Genomic DNA, 19,035 nt, shown 5'->3' on the forward strand with positions numbered 1-19,035 from the left:
CCGCAACTGGAGAAAGCCCTCGCACGAACCGAAGACCCAACACAGCCAAAAATAAATAAATAAATAAATAAAGTAGCTTAAAAAAAAAAAAAAAAAAAAAAAGAGGGAGGGGATATGGGGACATGTGTATGCATATGGCTGATTTGCTTTGTTGTGCAACAGAAACTAACACAGTATTGTGAAGCAATTATACTCCAATAAAGATCTATTTTAAAAAATGCAAATTAAGACTGCAGAGGACTTCCCTGGTGGCATAGTGGTTAAGAATCCACCTGCCGAGGCAGGGGACATGGGTTCGAGCCCTGGTCCGGGAAGATCCCACATGCCATGGAGCAACTAAGCCCGTGCGCCACAACTACTGAGCCTGCGCTCTAGAGCCCGCGAGCCACAACTACAGAGCCCAGGTGCCACAACTACTAAAGCCCGTGTGCCTAGAGCCTGTGCTCCGCAAGAAGAGAAGCCACCGCAATGAGAAGCCCATGTACCACAACAAAGAGTAGCCCCTGCTCACCACAACTAGAGAAAGCCCACGTGCAGCAATGAAGACCCAATGCAGCCAAAAATAAATAAATTAATTAATTTTTTTTTTTTAAAGACTGCAAAGAAATACTTAAACCCTAAGACACCCACTAACATGGCCAAAGTTAATCTGTCAATACCAAGAATTGGGAAGATGCGGAGCAGCTGGAGCTTCCATACTCTGCCGGTGGGAGTATGAACCTGAAAAGACTTCAGAAAATTATTGTCAGTATCTACTCAAGCTGAACATTCAAATACCCTATGACCCATCGGCTCCACACCTTGGTAGGTGCCCAAGAGAGAAATGCGTATGAACAAATGCTCAAAGCTACGTATGGAAATACTCATAGCAGGACTATTCGTAACGTAGTAGAGTGGTAAGCTGTTTTATACTCACAAATGAGCACCACACAGCAACCAGAAAGAACAAGCTGCTGCTGTGCTCACAAGCTGGATGAGCTCACGGACACATGTGGAGTGAGAGAAGCCAGACGCAAAGGAACATGCACTTTCATCAGCACCTGAGCTCTGAACCAACCCTGATTCCTGCTTCTGAGAGTGTGTTCACTTTTAAACATTCATCAAGCTGTTCATGAAGATTTTGTGTTCTTTTCTGTGTGTATGTTATACTGCAGTTAAAAAGGAAAGAGAAGTTACACATGCATCACACAACAGCTAATCAGGCCATGTATCCCAAATTAATCTTTGAGCAGCAGGTGATTGTAATGAGTACCCCGGCCAATGGTCGAGCTAGACCAAACCGTTTATTTTAAAAGATTTTAAAGTTATGCAATAGTAGGTGTACGAAAGACGTAAGGAATAAAGCAGTGAATATATGTATACCTACTATACAGTTTAAAAAATAACCCGGGGACTTCCCTGGCGGTCCAGTGGTTAGGACTTGGTGCTTTCACTGCTGGGGCCTGGGTTCATTCCCTGGTTGGGGAACCAAGATCCCACAAGCCAAGCAGTGCAACCGAAAAAAAAAAAATCCTTCAATTTGTTTAAACTGTGTAGCAGGTATATGTATGTACGTAAAATTGTTGGTTTCACTCTTTTAAAAACATAAAAGAAAAAGACCCCATAGAAGATGTCATACTAGGTGATTCTATGCCCTGCTTTTTTCACTCAAGAATAGGTCTTGGGCCTTTTCCTATCCCAGAATGTGTGGATCTGCCTTGTTGTAAACTGCTGTAGAGTATTTCACATGGCGGAGCCCCATCGCTTATGTATGGAAGTTATTTCGAGTTTTCCCCTGGAATGAATGTTTTACCCCACACCTCTCTGGCAGGCAATAGTAGGGTTGGTAGGTGAAGGAGGGACAAGCACTCTGTGTTGCCTCTGAAGAGGTTACATCAGTTTACATTCCATGAGGAGTATCTGAGAGGACTCTTCTTCCCCACAACCTGGCTAATGCTAGGTGAGATCTTTAAAAGTCTTCTAATCTGATGGGAAAACAAGAGAGCCTATTATTACTTTAATGTAATTTCCTTGATTATTTGAATATTTTTTCATATGTCTACTGCCCATTTTTAGTATTTCTTGTGAATTGCCTATTTATATCCTTTGGTAGGGGAAAAGAGGTGACTTTGACTACATTAAAATCTAAACAACTTTACCTCAAAAGGATACTATCATCAAAGTTAAAAAGACAAGTTAACAACTGGAAGAAGATAGTTGCAACATATATTATAGACCCAAGGTTATTAACTACAATATGTAAAGAGCACCTACAAATCAGCAAGAATAAGGTAGAATGGGCAGAGATTATGAATCCTTTCAGATGATGCAGGAGGACACTACACAGGGCCAGAGAAGGCAACCATCTTGCCCATACACAGGAAATTATGAGTAAAGCTGGGTCTTGGACCCAGGCTTCTTTACTAAGTTCAGGCTTTTTCCATCACCTCATTCTCACTTGGATGGTGAAGAGGCGGGGGGGGGGCGGGGGGGGGTGGTATTTATTCACTCAGCTGATGCTTATTGAGCTCTTGCCACATTTAAGGCCCAGGCATTAGGGCTGTGAGCAGTATAGGAGGGCTCAGCATCTAGCAGAGGGTGCAGTGGACTGAGGCGAGGGTGGGACAGGATGCCGGCAGGGGCAGGGTGGTGGGTGAGAGCGGCAGGAGCGGACTGTTCTGGGTTCCGAGGTTGTCTCCTCCCTCCTGGTCAGCTGGTGTCCGTCTCTTGCAGCGTCAGGACTGGAATACTACCCCCCTTCTCAGTACCTGCTGCCAGTCCTGGAGCAAGATGGAGCCGAGAACTCCCGGGACAGCCCCAATGGGCCCACGGACAGATTCTCCAGCGAGGAGGTAGAATGGCAGGTAAGGCGCACCTAACTGCTGGCGTGTGGCGTTGGGGCAGGGAGTACGCAGGCTTTCTGGGCACTGGGGAGACGTTCAGAGCGTCAGCCCCCGGATTCTTCCATCAAACTACAATTCACCTCCCTTCAAACCCGTGTGCTTAGAAGCTTTCACAAGGCTTCCTAGGTGGCCTCACCCCACTAGCTCACCAGCAACAGCCTTGCCGTGCTCCTCTGTCCCTGAACCCCTCGGGGCCTTTGAACCCCTCTGCTGAAATTCTCCCCACTCACCTTCTCCCAATAACTCAGTCTCATCCTTCAGTTCCTAGTTGAAACATCGCGTCCTCTGAGTAAGCCTTCCCTGACACAGCAGACCAGTTCAGGTCTGTGCGTGTGCTCAGAATGCCCCGTGCATTTCCTCGGGAGCACCTATGTTGCTGAACTCAGGTTCAGCTGCTCATCGTTCAGGAATCCAGTACTGAGAGACAAGTGTTGGGTAAAAGGAAAGATAGCTGTATTGGGGAAGCTGGCAATCCTGGGAGGAAGGTGGATTCGTGTCCCAAGGAACCAACTCTCCACTGTCAATCAGGGGGCAAGAGCTTTTAAAGGGGAGTTTCAGGGGTGTATAGGCAGAAGGGGGGGGTGCCTAAGTGCAGAGCAGCTCTGACAGTCATCTTGAAGTTGGTCAGGTGGCGGCCTCATCAGCATCATCTTGATTGTTTTAGGTACAGTTAATCTTTAACTCCAGGGTCAGTTTGTTCCCATTTCCTTGAGATTAATTCCTGGAATTGTGTGAGATGGAGCAGTTTGTCATGGCTACAGTCTGGTCATCATGTAGTTAATTTCTTCCACCTGTGGCGGTTTCAGTATCTGCAAAACAGCTCAAAGGACTGGCTCAGAATGTTATCTATAGCCCTTGAGGAGGAACTAAAGGTCCTTGACTTTAATGGCTAAACTATTGTTATTTTGCCTTGCTTGACTGTTTTCCTTTGCTTGTGTATTTTCTCATTTCTCTGGTTAAGTTTCTTCTTTGGCTAAAGTTTCTCTACAGACAAGGGGCAGGTGGAGGACATTATGGGCGGGGAGGGGCAGAATCTGTCCTGGGAAGGTACCCTAGGGCCCTGCTCCGTTACAATCACAGCTCTAAATTACAAGAAGAATTACATGGAAGAGGATTTGTTTACTGTGTGTCTCCCTGCTGGATGGAGCTTCGGGGCAGTGGCCTTCCCGGGTCCCTGGGGGTGAACTAGCGTAGGTCAGGAATGGAGGAGGAAGTTCAGAAACTGCCTCTGCCCCCCACCTGTCTGCTTCCCCCCCGCCCCGGAGGCCCACAAACCAGGGCCTCCGATGGCTGGGAAAGGGGGCACCAGCTGTAGCCAGTTTGGCTTCATATCTTCCAGTGATTTTTTTTTTTTTTGATTATTCTCTGGTTCCCTGATGCCACCCTTCCCTGTATTCCAGCACTGCTGTGAAGGCTTTTGTAGGGTTACGCTTCCTCTGACAGCTCAGTGAGAATTCGAGAGGGAGGAGATTACTGTCCAGGAAAATTGTGTCAATTTATGCTCTCAAAGTATTTGCAACATATATTTCTGATGAAGGATTAGCAGACTGAACATACAAAGAACTCTTTGGAATCAATATGAAACAGAAAACCATCCTAAGAGAAAAAATAGGCCAAAGATATATCAATAGGTACTTTACAGAATAAAATAGTACAAATGATCAATAAGTATGAAAAAATGCCCAGCTTCACTAGTAGTTAGGAACAGGTCAATTAAAACAATGAAATGCCATTTTCCTCCTCAGATTGGCACAGATTTCACTATGATAATTTCTATTAGCCAGAGTGTGGGGAAACAGTGGCCCCATAAATTGGTCTTGGGAATGGAAATCAGTATCCCCACTGTTGAAGATAACTTGACAAAATATGTCAACATTTCAAATGGGCACAGCCCACAATCCAGAAGTTCCATTTCTCAGTATATACCCCAGAGAAACACTTGCACAAAGAGACACTCAGAGGAATGTTCGTTGCAGCCTTACCTATAGTAGTGAAGTATTGGCAGCCCCCGAGATGTCTATCAGTGGGAAGAGGCTGAACTGACATGTCCTATTCATACGGTGAGAAAGATCTCTTCAGACTTGGGTCACAGGACAGGTGGATAAGTGAAAAGGACAACTTGAACACAATGAAAATATTCAATAATATATTTCCATTTTTATGTTTTAAAAGGAGGTTCAAATACATAAGAAAACAGATCAGTAATTGCCAGTGACTGGGAGTAAGAGGAGGGTTTGATGACAGGGGCACAAGGGAATTTAGGGGGTTATGGGACTGGTCTACATCTTGATGGTAGTGATGATTACAATACTGTATGCAATTGTCAAAACTCATAGAGCTGTACATTTCTCCAAAAGGATGGATTTTACAGTATGTAAATTATATCTTCATTAAAAAATGCTTATATATATATGCACGCACATACAAATATGTATTTTTCCAAAGGCACAAATTGTATGTAAGTAGCTGCATGGGCTTGGGTCTGATAATGATGTTTACATGGGGGCGGGGGATGGGGAGCATGGAGGGGGGTTGGGAGGGAATCAGGATTAGGCCCAGGAGTGGTCAATGGGTACTTCTTATTTTTTTATTTTTTATAAATTTATTTATTAATTTATTTATTTTGGCTGTGTTGGGTCTTCGCTGCTGCGCGCGGGCTTTCTCTAGTTGAGACGAGCGGGGGCTACCCTTCGTTGCAGTGTGCGGGCTTCTCTTTGCGGTGGCTTCTCTTGTTGTGGAGCACGGGCTCTAGGCGCGTGGGCTTCGGTAGCTGTGGCTTGCGGGGTCTAGAGCGCAGGCTCAGTAGTTGTGGCTCGCGGGCTTAGTTGCTCCGCGGCCTGTGAGATCTTCCCAAACCAGGGCTCGAACCCGTGTCCCCCTGCCTTGGCAGGAAGATTCTTAACCACTACACCACCAGGGAAGTCCCAATGGGTACTTTTATATGCATGGGTTTTTTACAAGGAGAATATATTCAGATGTTATTTGTATAATTAAAGTTTAACTTAAGATTTTTCCTATGCTGAGGTAGGAGGAAAATTTTTTATTTCGTTTATAGGATGCTGCTTTTACAGCTCAGACAGACACTGATCCTGGTCTCAGAGCCAGATGACTAAATAGAAGGGCTGCTAAGAAAAGAAAAAAGTGTGTGTGCGCGCGCACGCGTGCTGATGTTTGATTACAAAACTAGTTCACGCGCCTTGTTGTAAATCTAAACAATACAGAAATAGATGAAGTGAATGTCACCCCTCCTACCCTGCAGTCCCACCCCCTGGAGGAATCGCCATGAGCTGATTAATGAACCTCCTTTGTAGCTTTTGTCTCAACAACCACAAAGCTCAGACTTGAGCTTTGATGGTAGTGTTTTTACACGAGTGGAACCATGCTGCACCCACAGTGAAAGACGGCAGACATCCTTCTCTAGCTACACCCTCATTCGCCCCATCGTTTGACAGTTGTGTAATGATCCATTGTGTGGATGAACCACGACTTATTGAAGTCATCGCATTGTGATGGACATTTGAGTTATTTCCAGTGCTTTCACTCTTTTGAACAATTCCTCAGGAACTTGAGCACACACCTCTGGGCATTTGTAAGTGTTTTGGTGGCTGGAGCTGGGTACTTGCAGGTGTGTTGTGCAGACATACAAGGGAATCAGATACCCATTCTTGGTCTCCTTTTCGGAGCACCATGCCTTCTCAGTGCTGCATCAACAGAACTGCCTTGAAGACCCTCCTACAGTGGGCCAAGCCCAGTGGTTCTCAACCCTCGTGTCCACCAGAACCATCTGGAACTCTTTATCAAACAAGCATCCCCCTCATCTCACCCACCCCAGCCCTCTGATGCAGTCCTCTGGATGCGCCTGCAAATCTGAGTGGTGTCAGGCTGCCCCGGGGACTCTGTCCAGTGAGGACCGCTGCTGCCCACCTTCTCTTGACCCCACTCTCTTTTTTTCCTCCCAGAATAGGTTCTCAGACTATGAGAAGAGGAAGGTAAGAAAATGTCTTTTGTCCTCTGTCACTTTTCTTCTCATTAAACATCTCAACTATTATAAAAGATTTGAGGAAACAAGTTCTTCCTGGCTCTAAATTAGAGGGTAAAGTAACTCTTTCCCCTTACATACGTTGCCTCACCACAGTCTCACGCAGCCTCGGTGGCTGGGAGGGTGTCTCCATTTGACAGATGAGAAGACTGAGGCTTGGAGAGGTTGAGCCTAACCCCAGGCTCTAACCCACTAGCCTGTGCCAGTGAAGAGCCCGTTTTATTATTACAGTCGGGCCCTGCGGGGGCGAGGCTCAGTGTTCAGACCTGTCGCCTGTACCGTTCAGAGTTGGGGGCTGGATTCCCCCTGCTGTCATGTCCTAACACCCACAGAGCCTGTGCCAGTACTCACCAGGATCTACATTCTTGCAGGAACAAAAGATGCTGGAGAAACTCGAGTTCGAACGGCGCCTGGAGCTCGGGCAGCGAGAGCACGCCCAGCTCCTTCAGCAGAGCAACAGCCAGAAGGACGAGATCCTTCAGACGGTCAAGGAGGTTCGTGAGCGGCTAAGTGGGGTCAGGCCTGTCTGCTCCCTCTGCCAGGGGCCTCCTGACTCAGGCTGAGGTCCCTCTGCTGTGGGAAGGCGGTGGGAGTGAGCTCTCTCACTTCCCCCTCCAGGACATGGGGTGGGGGTGGGGGTTGTCTATACAGATCACCTCATCCAGCCTCCTCCGGTGCCTGGACACCCTGAGGCCTAGACACACCTGGTCCAAGGTCATGCGGAAAGGGCTGGCAGGACAGAGACAGGAAACCTATTCTCCGCATCCCAGGCCAGGGCCCATGACTGCTGCCCTGTGGCGTCGGGGGGTGGGGGGGTGGGGGCGTGGGGGCGTGGGGGGGTGGTCCCCCCCACTGACTCGGGACCTCTGCCTGTCCTGCTGCAGGAGCAGTCCCGGCTGGAGCAGGGCCTGAGCGAGCGCCAGCGCTACCTGGATGCAGAGCGTCAGCGGCTGCAGGAGCAGCTGAAGCAGACAGAGCAGAGCATCTCCAACCGGATCCAGAAGCTCCTGCAGGAGAATCAGAGGTCAGGCTCCCATCCAGCCGCCCCCAGACCCAGAGACCTTCCCCCACCTGATACCCTTTGAGGAGCTCAGGATAGAGGTCCATTTCTCCCTCACGGTCTCTGATTCTGCCCAAGGTCTCGGTGCTGCAATTCACACCAACTTAAAAAGAAGGTGATCTGGGCATGACCAGGTCTGCCTCTTGTTTTGGGGCTGCTACTGATTGGACCTTCACCTCCCAAGTTTCCCATCTGTAAAATAAGTAGGTTTAACAAGTCAGAATCACGTCCTGCACCAACATTTTGGGTTTCAAGTCACCAGTCACACTGAGGACAGCCATTTGCCTTATAGTGAGATTGGCCTTAACACAGATCCTGTCCAAGGCAAGAGCTGCAGGGAGCAGATCAGATAGAGGTCTCAAGGAGCCCGAGAAGGGTTAGTTGGGGGTCTCCTGGGGAAAGATTTCAGAAACAGGCTTCCCCCGCCACTGCTTCCAGCCTCCCTTTCCACTGTCCTCTGAGTCTCTTTCTCCTCCCTCGCCCGCAGTTACGCAGAGCCGGAGGGAGCCGGCTAGCCTGCTGTGCACGGCGCGCTCACCACCGAGGGCGCCCGTGAAAGCTGCCATCTGTTGAGTGCTTGTTACATGCCAGGCACTTTTTATTTTCTCATTCACTCATTACCAACAGTCCATGAAGTTTTAAATTATTATTTCCATTTCACAGATGAGGAGCTGGGGTTTGGAGTGGTTGAGGAATTGGCCTGAGAACACAGAGGCCCTAAGTGGTCGGTGCCTAAGCCCCCCTGAGCCATTCTGTTGGAAATGGGCCCGCTGGTGACTACAGGCTTTTCATGGTTTCCTCCACAGGCAAAAGAAAAGTTCCGAGATTCTGAAGTCGCTGGAAAATGAAAGGTAAGTGTTCTGCTCTAGTGTTTTCTTTGGGCGCTGCCTTCCTTCCTGGGGATGCGTGGCTCTGGGGAGAGAAGGCCTTGTGATTCTCAAGGATTATGCCAGAAAATTTTCCTAAAGCTATGAGGAGATTCACCTCAGGGAGTATTGAATTAGAAAGAATCGCCGCCTTCAAGTTTGTTAAAGCACATAGACACTCCTGAGAAAAATTCAGAGACGTGAATAAGAATGTATATATAATGTCCTACTATATTTTTAGAATAAAAAAATAGAAAAAAGTCCACATTTCTGGGAAGAAAAACTTGGTTACGTAAATTATGTACAGAAGAATAATCTGTAACCATTAAATATCTTATAGAAGAACATTCCTTATTAAGGGAAATACACCATATTGCTAAGTCGAAAAGTGGTGTCTATACAGTATATCATTTCTTAAAGACACTCTGCCTATATCTGTGCTCAGAAAGCAAAAGGACATTGAACATTTTTGAGAGGCAGGAATTGGAGGTGGTGATCTTGTTTTTTCCCCTTTGTGTTTTCTGCACGTTTCAAATCGACTGCACTGAGGTGCCCACCTTAGTGATTAGAAAAGGAGGGACGGCCCCTACCCCCCATTCCCTGGGTGTTAATGTGAATCCCTCCTGGTTCTCGGGGACCCTAGACTATCGGTGTGGACCTGGCTGCTGTGCTTTGGGGAGCCTCCCCTCCCCGTGGGCCCAGCCTTCCTGGCTCCTGGCTACCTGTGCAGGCCTCCTGCAGGGGGCTCCCATGGGGTTGCAGTGTAACCCCACCACCCCGTCCACTTCCGCCGGGGGCGGTGGCAACCAGGGCGGTCTAGGCCGAGCTGAGCTGTGGCCTGTGGCATCGCTTATTCAGCACGCTGACTGAGTGCCCTCTCTGGGCTGGGCCTGGGCTATGCCTAGGGTCCAGGGATGCACCAGATACGGCCTTCCCCTGAGCAGCCTGTGGGCCTGGGCAGGAGGCAGGAGTGCTCAGACCATACATGCTGCTTCTGATGAAGTCAGACCCTGCAAGAAACATATTAAAGGATGTTGTCCCCCTCCCAGCCACTGTACCAGTTTGGTGTGGGGGGCAAAAAGTGTACACACAAGCAACATGCATGTACATACATGCCATTACTTTTTAAATTTTCACTTATTATATCACAGATGTATTTCCATGCCAAAAGCCTCATTATTTGTAATAGTTGTAGCGAATTCCACTATATCATTATATCATAATTTACGTAAATAGCCCTCTGAACATTTAAGTGGTTTCTGGCGTTTCACAATTACAGACAATATTACTGTAAAACATCTTCTAGCTATACTCTTACGCACTTATGTGAATGTTTTTAAAGGCAATATTCGAAGAACACTTTGATAGTATTGCCAGACTGCCTTCCAAAAACATTTGGCCAGTTCACACTCCTCTCAACAGTAATATGAAGTACCCACTTCTCCACCTTCACTGCCATCACCAGTGGTTATCAGTTTTCTTAATCTCAGCCAACCCGACAGGTGAAAGGATTTTACTTCTTTCATTATCAATGGTGTTAAGAATCTTTCCATATGTTCTTTGGTCACTTTTATTTAAGCATCAGTGAATTGGCTGTCTGTATCCTTGGCCCATTTTTCTAAGGGAATGTTTATCTTTTTATGCAAGAAACTCTTAAAGTTAACAGGGCCCCAGTGGAGACGCATGATGCCGTGGGCATTCAGAGAGCATGCCTAAGTTCTCACATCTGGGAGCACTTCTTGAAGGAGGGTGGTGTTCATCTGATGGGATTCCCTGTTGGAAATGTTACTGATACATTTGCTGAATAAGTGGATCGATTTTTTTCTAGAATAAGAATGGAACAGTTGATGTCCATAACCCAGGAGGAGACAGAGAACCTACGGCGCCGTGAGATCGCCTGTGAGTCTCGGGGTGGGGCAGGGCGGGGCGGGGTCCTGGGAGCAGAGCGTGGCCAACTGAGGGGCAGGAGTGGACAGCCATCCCTCTTTTCGTCACGTACAGAGGGCGCTGAGTGTTACCCCTCAAGAGGGGCGGTCAAGTCCCGTCATGGAGCATGGGCTCTGAAGGTCAGGTCAGGCTGAACTTGGATTCAGAATCCCAGCTCAGGCACAAGCCGTATGACCTAAGGGGCATTACTGGTCCCTCTCAGTTTTCATGTCTATAAAATGGGGAGAAAGGTAATTATCTGCCTCGTAGGGTCATTATGAGGGTCAGATAAGATCATGCTGGCACAAAGTGAGCTGTTCACAAAGCGTGGCTGTTAGGGCTACTCTCCTCAAGGGCTGCGGTGGCCTCTCTTGAGCCCATGGGAACTCGCCTTCCTGTCGCTCCCTGAGTGGTCCTGGGGCACCACACTGTCCACACAAACAAGAGGGAGGTCTCCCCATCTGATCCTGAGAACATCAAGCCATGTGGCAGGGAAGGCAAGGAGGCAGTTCCTCGTTGTTATTTAAAATAAGGAATGATTCTTTTTGGATCACCCCATTCTTCAGAGCCTGAGTAATAGAATGGGATATTGTGTGCACCTTTAGCCGAGGTTCACTGTGTACCAGGCAGTAGGCCAGCACTTTCCATGCACCATTTCATCCTACTACCTCCCGATGAGGTATCATACCATTAATGTCCCTATTTTATTTTATTTTATTATTTTTTTTAACATCTTTACTGGAGTATAATTGCTTTCCAATGGTGTTAGTTTCTGCTTTATAACAAAGTGCATCAGCTATACATTATACATATATCCCCATATCCCCGCTCTCTTGCGTCTCCCTCCCACCCTCCCTATCCCACCCCTCTAGGTGGACACAAAGCACCGAGCTGATCTCCCTGTGCTATGCGGCTGCTTCCCACTAGCTATCTATTTTACATTTGGTAGTGTATATATGTCCATGCCACTCTCTCACTTCATCCCAGCTTACCCTTCCCCCTCCCCGTGTCCTCAAGTCCATTCTCTACATCTGTGTCTTTATTCCTGTCCTGCCCCTAGGTTCTTCAGAACCTTTTTTTTTTTTTTTTTAGATTCCATATATATGTGTTAGCATATGGTATTTATTTTTCTCTTTATGACTTACTTCACTCTGTATGACAGTCTCTAGGTCCATCCCCCTCACTACAAATAACTCAATTTCGTTTCTTTTTATGGCTGAGTAATATTCCATTGTGTATATGCGCCACATCTTCTTTATCCATCCATCTTCAGAACTAAAAACTAAGTTGTATGGCCCAAGGGCATACAACTTAATTTCTACCAAAACACACTTTTTCAAAAGGGCTATGGGAATATCAATGGACAAAAAGCAGTAGAACAAGTAGTATGATTAGACAGAAAAGTCTCCATTGATAATACAAGATAAACTTACCAGTTTTAAAAGTTTCTGCATTCATTTTAAAGGATTAGTGCAGGGGTGGAAAAAAATCAGGAGGATTTAATCATACTTTGAAAGAAAGCTCCCACGTGAGCTAAAGCAAAGCTACAGTCCAAGTTATAGGAATCTAGGTTACATGGCAAATTGTTAAAAAGTAGCTTCCACGTCCTGGCTATTGTAAATAGAGCTGCAGTGAACATTGTGGTACATGACTCTTTTTGAATTATGGTTTTCTCAGGGTGTATGCCCAGTAGTCAGATTGCTGGGTCGTGTGGTAGTTCTATTATTAGTTTTTTAAGGAACCTCCATACTGTTCTCCATAGTGGCTGTATCAATTTACATTCCCACCAACAGTGCAAGCGGGTTCCCTTTTCTCCACACCCTCTCCAGCATTTATTGTTTGCAGATTTTTTGGTGATGGCCATTCTGACTGGTGTGAGGTCATACCTCATTGTAGTTTTGATTTGCATTTCTCTAATGATTAGTGATGTTGAGCATCCTTTCATGTGTTTGTTGGCAATCTGTATATCTTCTTGGGAGAAATGTCTATTTAGGTCTTCTGCCCATTTTTGGATTGGGTTGTTTGGTTTTTTGATATTGAGCTGCATGAGCTGCTTGTAAATTTTGGAGATTAATCCTTTGTCAGTTGCTTCATTTGCAAATATTTTCTCCCATTCTGAGGGTTGTCTTTCCATCTGGTTTATGGTTTCCTTTGCTGTGCAAAAGCTTTTAAGTTTCATTAGGTCCCATTTGTTTATTTTTGTTCTTATTTCCATTTCTCTAAGAGGTGGGTCAAAAAGGATCTTGCTGTGATTTATGTCATAGAGTGTTCTGCCTATGTTTTCCTCTAAGAGTTTTATAGTGTCTGGCCTTATATTTAGGTCTTTAATCCATTTTGAGTTTATTTTTGTGTATGGTGTTAGGGAGTGTTCTAATTTCATTCTTTTACATGTAGCTGTCCAGTTTTCCCAGCACCACTTATTGAAGAGGCTGTCTTTTCTCCATTGTATAGTCTTGCCTCCTTTATCAAAGATAAGGTGACCATATGTGCGTTGGTTTATCTCTGGGCTTTCTATCCTGTTCCATTGATCTATATTTCTGTTTTTGTGCCAGGACCATACTGTCTTGATGACTGTAGCTTTGTAGTATAGTGTGAAGTCCAGGAGCCTGATTCCTCCAGCTCCGTTTTTCTTTGGCTATTCGGGGTCTTTTGTGTTTCCATACAAATTGTGAAATTTTTTGTTCTAGTTCTGTGCTATTGGTAGTTTGATAGGGATTGCATTGAGTCTGTAGATTGCTTTGGGTAGTAGAGTCCTTTTCACAATGTTGATTCTTCCACTCCAAGAACATGGTATATCTCTCCATCTGTTTGTATCATCTTTAATTTCTTTCATCAGTGTCTTACAGTTTCTGCATACAGGTCTTTTGTCTCCTTAGGTAGGTTTATTCCTAGGTATTTTATTCTTTTTGTTGCAGTGGTAAATGGGAGTGTTTCCTTAATTTCTCTTTCTGATTTTTCGTTGTTGGTGTATAGGAATGCAAGAGATTTCTGTGCATTAATTTTGTATCCTGCAACCTCACCAAACTCATTGATTAGCTCTAGTAGTTTTCCTGTAGCATCTTTAGGATTCTCTATGTATAGTATCATGTCATCTGCAAACAATGACAGCTTTACTTCTTTTCCAATTTGGATTCCTTTTATTTTTCTTCTCTGACTGCTGTGGCTAAAACTTCCAAAACTATGTTGAATAATAGTGGTGAGAGTGGACAACCTTGTCTTGTTCCTGATCTTAGAGGAAATGGTTTCAATTTTTCACCATTGAGAACGATGTTGGCTGTGGGTTTGTCATATATGACCTTTATTATGTTGAGGTAAGTTCCCTCTATGCCTACTTTCTGGAGGGTTTTTATCATAAATGGGTGTTGAATTTTGTTGAAAGCTTTTTCTGCATCTATTGAGATGATCATATGGTTTTTCTCCTTCAGTTTGTTAATATGGTTTATCACATTGATTGATTTGCATATACTGAAGAATCCTTGCATTCCTAGGATAAACCCCACTTGATCATGGTGTATGATCCTTTTAATATGCTGTTGGATTCTGTTTGCTAGTATTTTGTTGAGGATTTTTGTGTCTATGTTCATCAGTGATATTGGCCTGTAGTTTTCTTTCTTTGTGACATCTGTCTGGTTTTGGTATCAGGGTGATGGTGGCCTCATAGAATGAGTTTGGGAGTGTTCCTCCCTCTGCTATATCTTGGAAGAGTTTGAGAAGGATAGGTGTTAGCTCTTCTCTAAATGTTAGATAGAATTCGCCTGTGAAACCATCTGGTCCTGGGCTTTTGTTTGTTGGAAGATTTTTAATCACAGTCTCAATTTCAGTGCTTGTGATTGGTCTGTTTGTATTATCTGTTTCTTCCTGGTTCAGTCTCAGAAGATTGTGCTTTTCTAAGAATTTGTCCATTTGTTCCAGGTTGTCCATTTTATTGGCATATAGTTGCTTGTAGTAATCTCTCATGATCCTTTGTATTTCTTCAGTGTCAGTTGTTACTTCTCCTTTTTCATTTCTAATTCTATTGATTTGAGTCTTCTCCATTTTTTTCTTGATGAGTCTGGCTAATGGTTTACCAATTTTGTTTATCTTCTCAAAGAACCAGCTTTTAGTTTTATTGATCTTTGCTATCGTTTCCTTCATTTCTTTTTCATTTATTTCTGATCTGATCTTTATGATTTCTTTCCTCCTGCTAACTTGGGGTTTTTTTGTTCTTCTTTCTCTAATTGCTTTAGGTGTAAGGTTAGGTTGTTTATTTGAGATGTTTCTTGTTTCTTGAGGTAGGATTGTATTGCTATAAACTTCCCTCTTAGAACTGCTTTTGCTGCTTCCCATGGGTTTTGGGTCATTGTGTTTTCATTGTCATTTGTCTCTAGGTAATTTTTGATTTCCTCTTTGATTTCTTCAGTGATCTCTTGGTTATTAAGTAGTGTATTGTTTAGCCTCCATGTGCTTGTATTTTTTACAGATTCTTAAATGCTGCTTTTAATACTTTTTCTTTGTATTTAATTTTTGATAGTTTGATTAATATGTGTCTTGGCATGTTTCTCCTTGGATTTATCCTGTATGGGACTCTCTGCGCTTCCTGGACTTGATTGACTATTTCCCTCCCCATATTAGGGAAGTTTTCAACTATAATCTCTTCAAATATTTTCTCAGTCCCTTTCTTTTTCTCTTCTTCTTCTGGGACCCCTATAATTCGAATGTTGGTGTGTTTAATGTTGTCCCAGAGTTCTCTAAGATTGTCCTCAATTCTTTTCATTCTTTTTCTTTCTTCTGCTCTGCAGTAGTTATTTCCACTATTTTATCTTCCAGGTCACTTATCTGTTCTTCTGCCTCAGTTATTCTGCTATTGATCCCTTCTAGAGAATTTTTAATTTCATTTATTGTGTTGTTCATCATTGTTTGTTTGCTCTTTAGCTCTTCTAGGTCCTTGTTAAACGTTTCTTGTATTTTCTCCATTTTGTTTCCAAGATTTTGGATCATCTTTACTATCATTACTCTGAATTCTTTTTCAGGTAGACTGCCTATTTCCTCTTCATTTGTTTGGTCTGGTGGGTTTTTACCTTGCTCCTTCATCTACTGTGTGCTTCTCTGTCTTCTCATTTTGCTAAAGTTACTGTGTTTGGGGTCTCCTTTTCTCAGACTTCAGGTTCGTAGTTCCCGTTGTTTTTGGTGTCTGCCCCCAGTGGCTAAGATTGGTTCAGTGGGTTGTGTAGGCTTCCTGGTGGAGGGGACTAGTGCCTGTGTTCTGGTGGATGAGGCTGGATCTTGTCTTTCTGGTGGGCAGGACTGCATCCGGTCGTGTGATTTGGGGTGTCTGTGACCTTATTATGATTTTAGGCAGCCTCTCTGCTAATGGGTGGGGTTGTGTTCCTGTCTTGCTAGTTGTTTGGCATAGGGTGTCCAGCACTGTAGCTTGCTGTTGTTGAGTGGAGCTGGGTCTTAGCGTTGAGATGGAGATCTCTGGGAGAGCTTTCGCCATTTGGTATTACATGGAGCTGGGAGGTCTCTGGTGGACCAATGTCCTGAACTCGGCTCTCCCACCTCAGAGCCACAGGCCTGACACCCTATACACCACCAAGACCCTGTCAGCCACACGGCCAGGAACGTGGGGAGTTTCTTGCCTTTTGGGAAGTCTGAGGTCTTCTGCCAGTGTTCAGTAGGTGTTCTGTAGGATTTGTTCCACGTGTAGATGTATTTCTGATGTATATGTGGGGAGGAAGGTGATCTCCACGTCTTACTCCTCCGCCATCTTGAAGGTCTCCAATGTCCCTATTTTAAAGTTCACCATCATCCACCATTTATAAAGAGAAAGATTGTGTTTGCATTTCTGGAAGGATGTTTATCAAATTAACAGATTGGAAATAGGCTCAGTGTTAAGGAACTTTTTTTTCCCACCTTTTCAAACTTCCCTATTACTTAGCTATTTTAGAAACTGAGCATGTATTATTTTTTTCTTTTTTTTTAAATTTTTTTTAAAATTAATTAATTTATTTATTTATTATTTTTGGCTGTGTTGGGTCTTCGTTTCTGTGCAAGGGCTTTCTCTAGTTGCGGCGAGTGGGGGCCACTCTTCATCGCGGTGTGCGGGCCTCTCACTGTGGCGGCCTCTCTTGTTGCGGAGCACAGGCTCCAGACGCGCAGGCTCAGTAGTTGTGGCTCACGGGTCCAGTTGCTCCATGGCATGTGGGATCTTCCCAGACCAGGACTCGAACCCGTGTCCCCTGCATTGGCAGGCAGATTCTCAACCACTGCGCCACCAGAGAAGCCCTAACATGTATTATTTTTATAACTGAAAAATTTCAATAAAAATAATGAAAAGGCAAGAAAAGGTAATAACCCAGAGTTGTTGAGGGCATGTGGTATCGGGCTGTCCTGTGTGCTGCCACAGGGAGTATGAATCAGCAGGCTCTTTCTGGAGGGCAGAAAGGGTAACTGGCATACATCATTCATGACCTTAAAACTGTGTACTTCTAAGAATTATTCTAGGAAATAATCAAATAGATGTGCACAAAGATGTCTGAGCAAGGATATTTATAGCAGTATCATTTAATAATCGCAGAAAGACTCCAAATGCTCTGAAACAGAGGATTATCTTAAACTTTGGTAATCCAGGCACTGTAGTATTCTGTAGCTATTAACATCACGTCAGCATGTTGACATAGGGATGCATTCATAAAAGGTGAGAAAGTGGTATATTTAGTGTGATAACATTTTAATTTTCTTTTATTATGGTGAAATATACAAAGCATAAAATTTACCATTTTAACCACTTGTAAGTGTACAGTTCTGTGGCATTAAGTACATTCACATTGTTGTGCAACCATCACCACCATCCACCTCTAGAACTTTTTCATCATCCCAAAGTGAAACTCTATACCTGCTAAACAGGAACTCCCCACTTCCCCCTCCCCTGGACCCTGTAGAACCACCATTCTACTTTCTGTCTCTATGAATTTGACTGCTCTAGGTACTTCGTATAAGTGGAGTCATACAGTATTTGTCCTTTTGTGACTGGCTTCTTTCACATAGCGTAATGTCTTCAGGGTTCATCCACGTTGTAGCTTATGTCAGAATTTCCTTCCTTTTTAAGACTGATTAATATTCCGTTGCATGGATAGACCACATTCTGTTTACCCATTTGTCCATCAGTAGGCACTTGGGTTGTTTCCACCTTTTTTGCCTATTGTGGATAATGTTGCTATGAACATGGGTATACAAATATCTGTTCAAGTCCCTGCTTTTAATTCTTTCATTTAAATTTTTAAAAATCCATCAATATGCATTAAGAATTAACCAGAAGAATATATATCAAAATGTAATAATATTTCTGGGTGACGAGACTATAGAAGATTATGTGTATGTTGTTCAGTGTTTTACAACTAATCAGACTTTCAAGCTGAAGTTACTTCTATAATTTAAAAAAAGAGATTTTTTTCTAAGGGTGACTGTCAGGTGGATGCCCAGGTAACGCCCATGAGGCCCCCCAGGAGTGGCCGCTCAGCCCTGTCCCCACCCCACCCCCATGTTTCCTCAGCGGCCATGCAGCAGATGCTGACTGAGAGCTGTAAGACCCAGCTCATCCAGATGGCCTCCGAGGCTCAGAGGCAGAACTTGGTCCAGCAGGCCTGTTCCAGGTAAGGTAAGGAAGAGGCTTCCCGAGTGAGGGACTTTGGGGAGCTGGCTCAGGGCCCAGGGCCGTAGGGTGAGAGCTGGCACTGGAATCTCCTGCCTTGGGCCACCCCACCCTTGGCCATGTTGTCAGGAGCAAGTTACCTCTGGTCTAAGTGACTTTTCTAGTTGGACCCTAAGGAAACACAACTAGCCGATGACAGAGCTAGGGTTTGACCCAGGCAGTGTGCTCTTGACCATGGTGTAGTTATAAATCTCCGGGGGTCATGGGTGGTGTGCACTGGAGGGGGCACGGTGATGGGGTTGCCTTCATGCTGACAGCCATTTTGGGTCTGGCCTTCCAAGTTCACCCCAGCGCCGTGGCTTTGTTGAAGGAGCTGCAGTGCCTGGCAGAGCCAGTTGAGAAAAGCTCCTTCGATGCTTAGCAGCCCCAGACAGGGACGGGCCAACAGCCCTGGCTGCCCTTGTGTTTCTCCTCCCACCTGGGTGGCTCCCGTGCAGGTGCCACCTCCTCCCCGCCCCCCACCGGGCACCTGGAGCACGCCAGCCTCCCCGTGTCCCTGCAGATGCAGGGGGTCTCCCTCCTTCCTGGTGGTGTGACCTTGTTTTTAGGAGTGTGGGCACTAGGGCCAGACA

The 19,035-nt window shown here is 45.1% G+C and overlaps 1 protein-coding gene across 6 annotated transcripts in view; it reads left to right on the forward strand.

Moving 5' to 3' along the window:
- Window positions 1-19,035, forward strand: part of LRSAM1 (leucine rich repeat and sterile alpha motif containing 1) — a 46,167-nt gene that overhangs the window by 14,204 nt on the left and 12,928 nt on the right. For all 6 annotated transcript variants that reach the window (XM_036854407.1, XM_036854406.1, XM_036854410.1 and 3 more), the window contains 7 exons: window positions 2,713-2,843; window positions 6,842-6,871; window positions 7,293-7,415; window positions 7,806-7,945; window positions 8,788-8,832; window positions 10,676-10,746; window positions 18,305-18,404. In XM_036854407.1, the coding sequence (XP_036710302.1) occupies window positions 2,713-2,843; window positions 6,842-6,871; window positions 7,293-7,415; window positions 7,806-7,945; window positions 8,788-8,832; window positions 10,676-10,746; window positions 18,305-18,404 (640 nt within the window). The remainder of the gene's footprint in view (window positions 1-2,712; window positions 2,844-6,841; window positions 6,872-7,292; window positions 7,416-7,805; window positions 7,946-8,787; window positions 8,833-10,675; window positions 10,747-18,304; window positions 18,405-19,035) is intronic.

This window comes from Balaenoptera musculus, chromosome 6 (assembly GCF_009873245.2).
Source record: "Balaenoptera musculus isolate JJ_BM4_2016_0621 chromosome 6, mBalMus1.pri.v3, whole genome shotgun sequence".
NCBI lineage: Eukaryota > Metazoa > Chordata > Mammalia > Artiodactyla > Balaenopteridae > Balaenoptera > Balaenoptera musculus.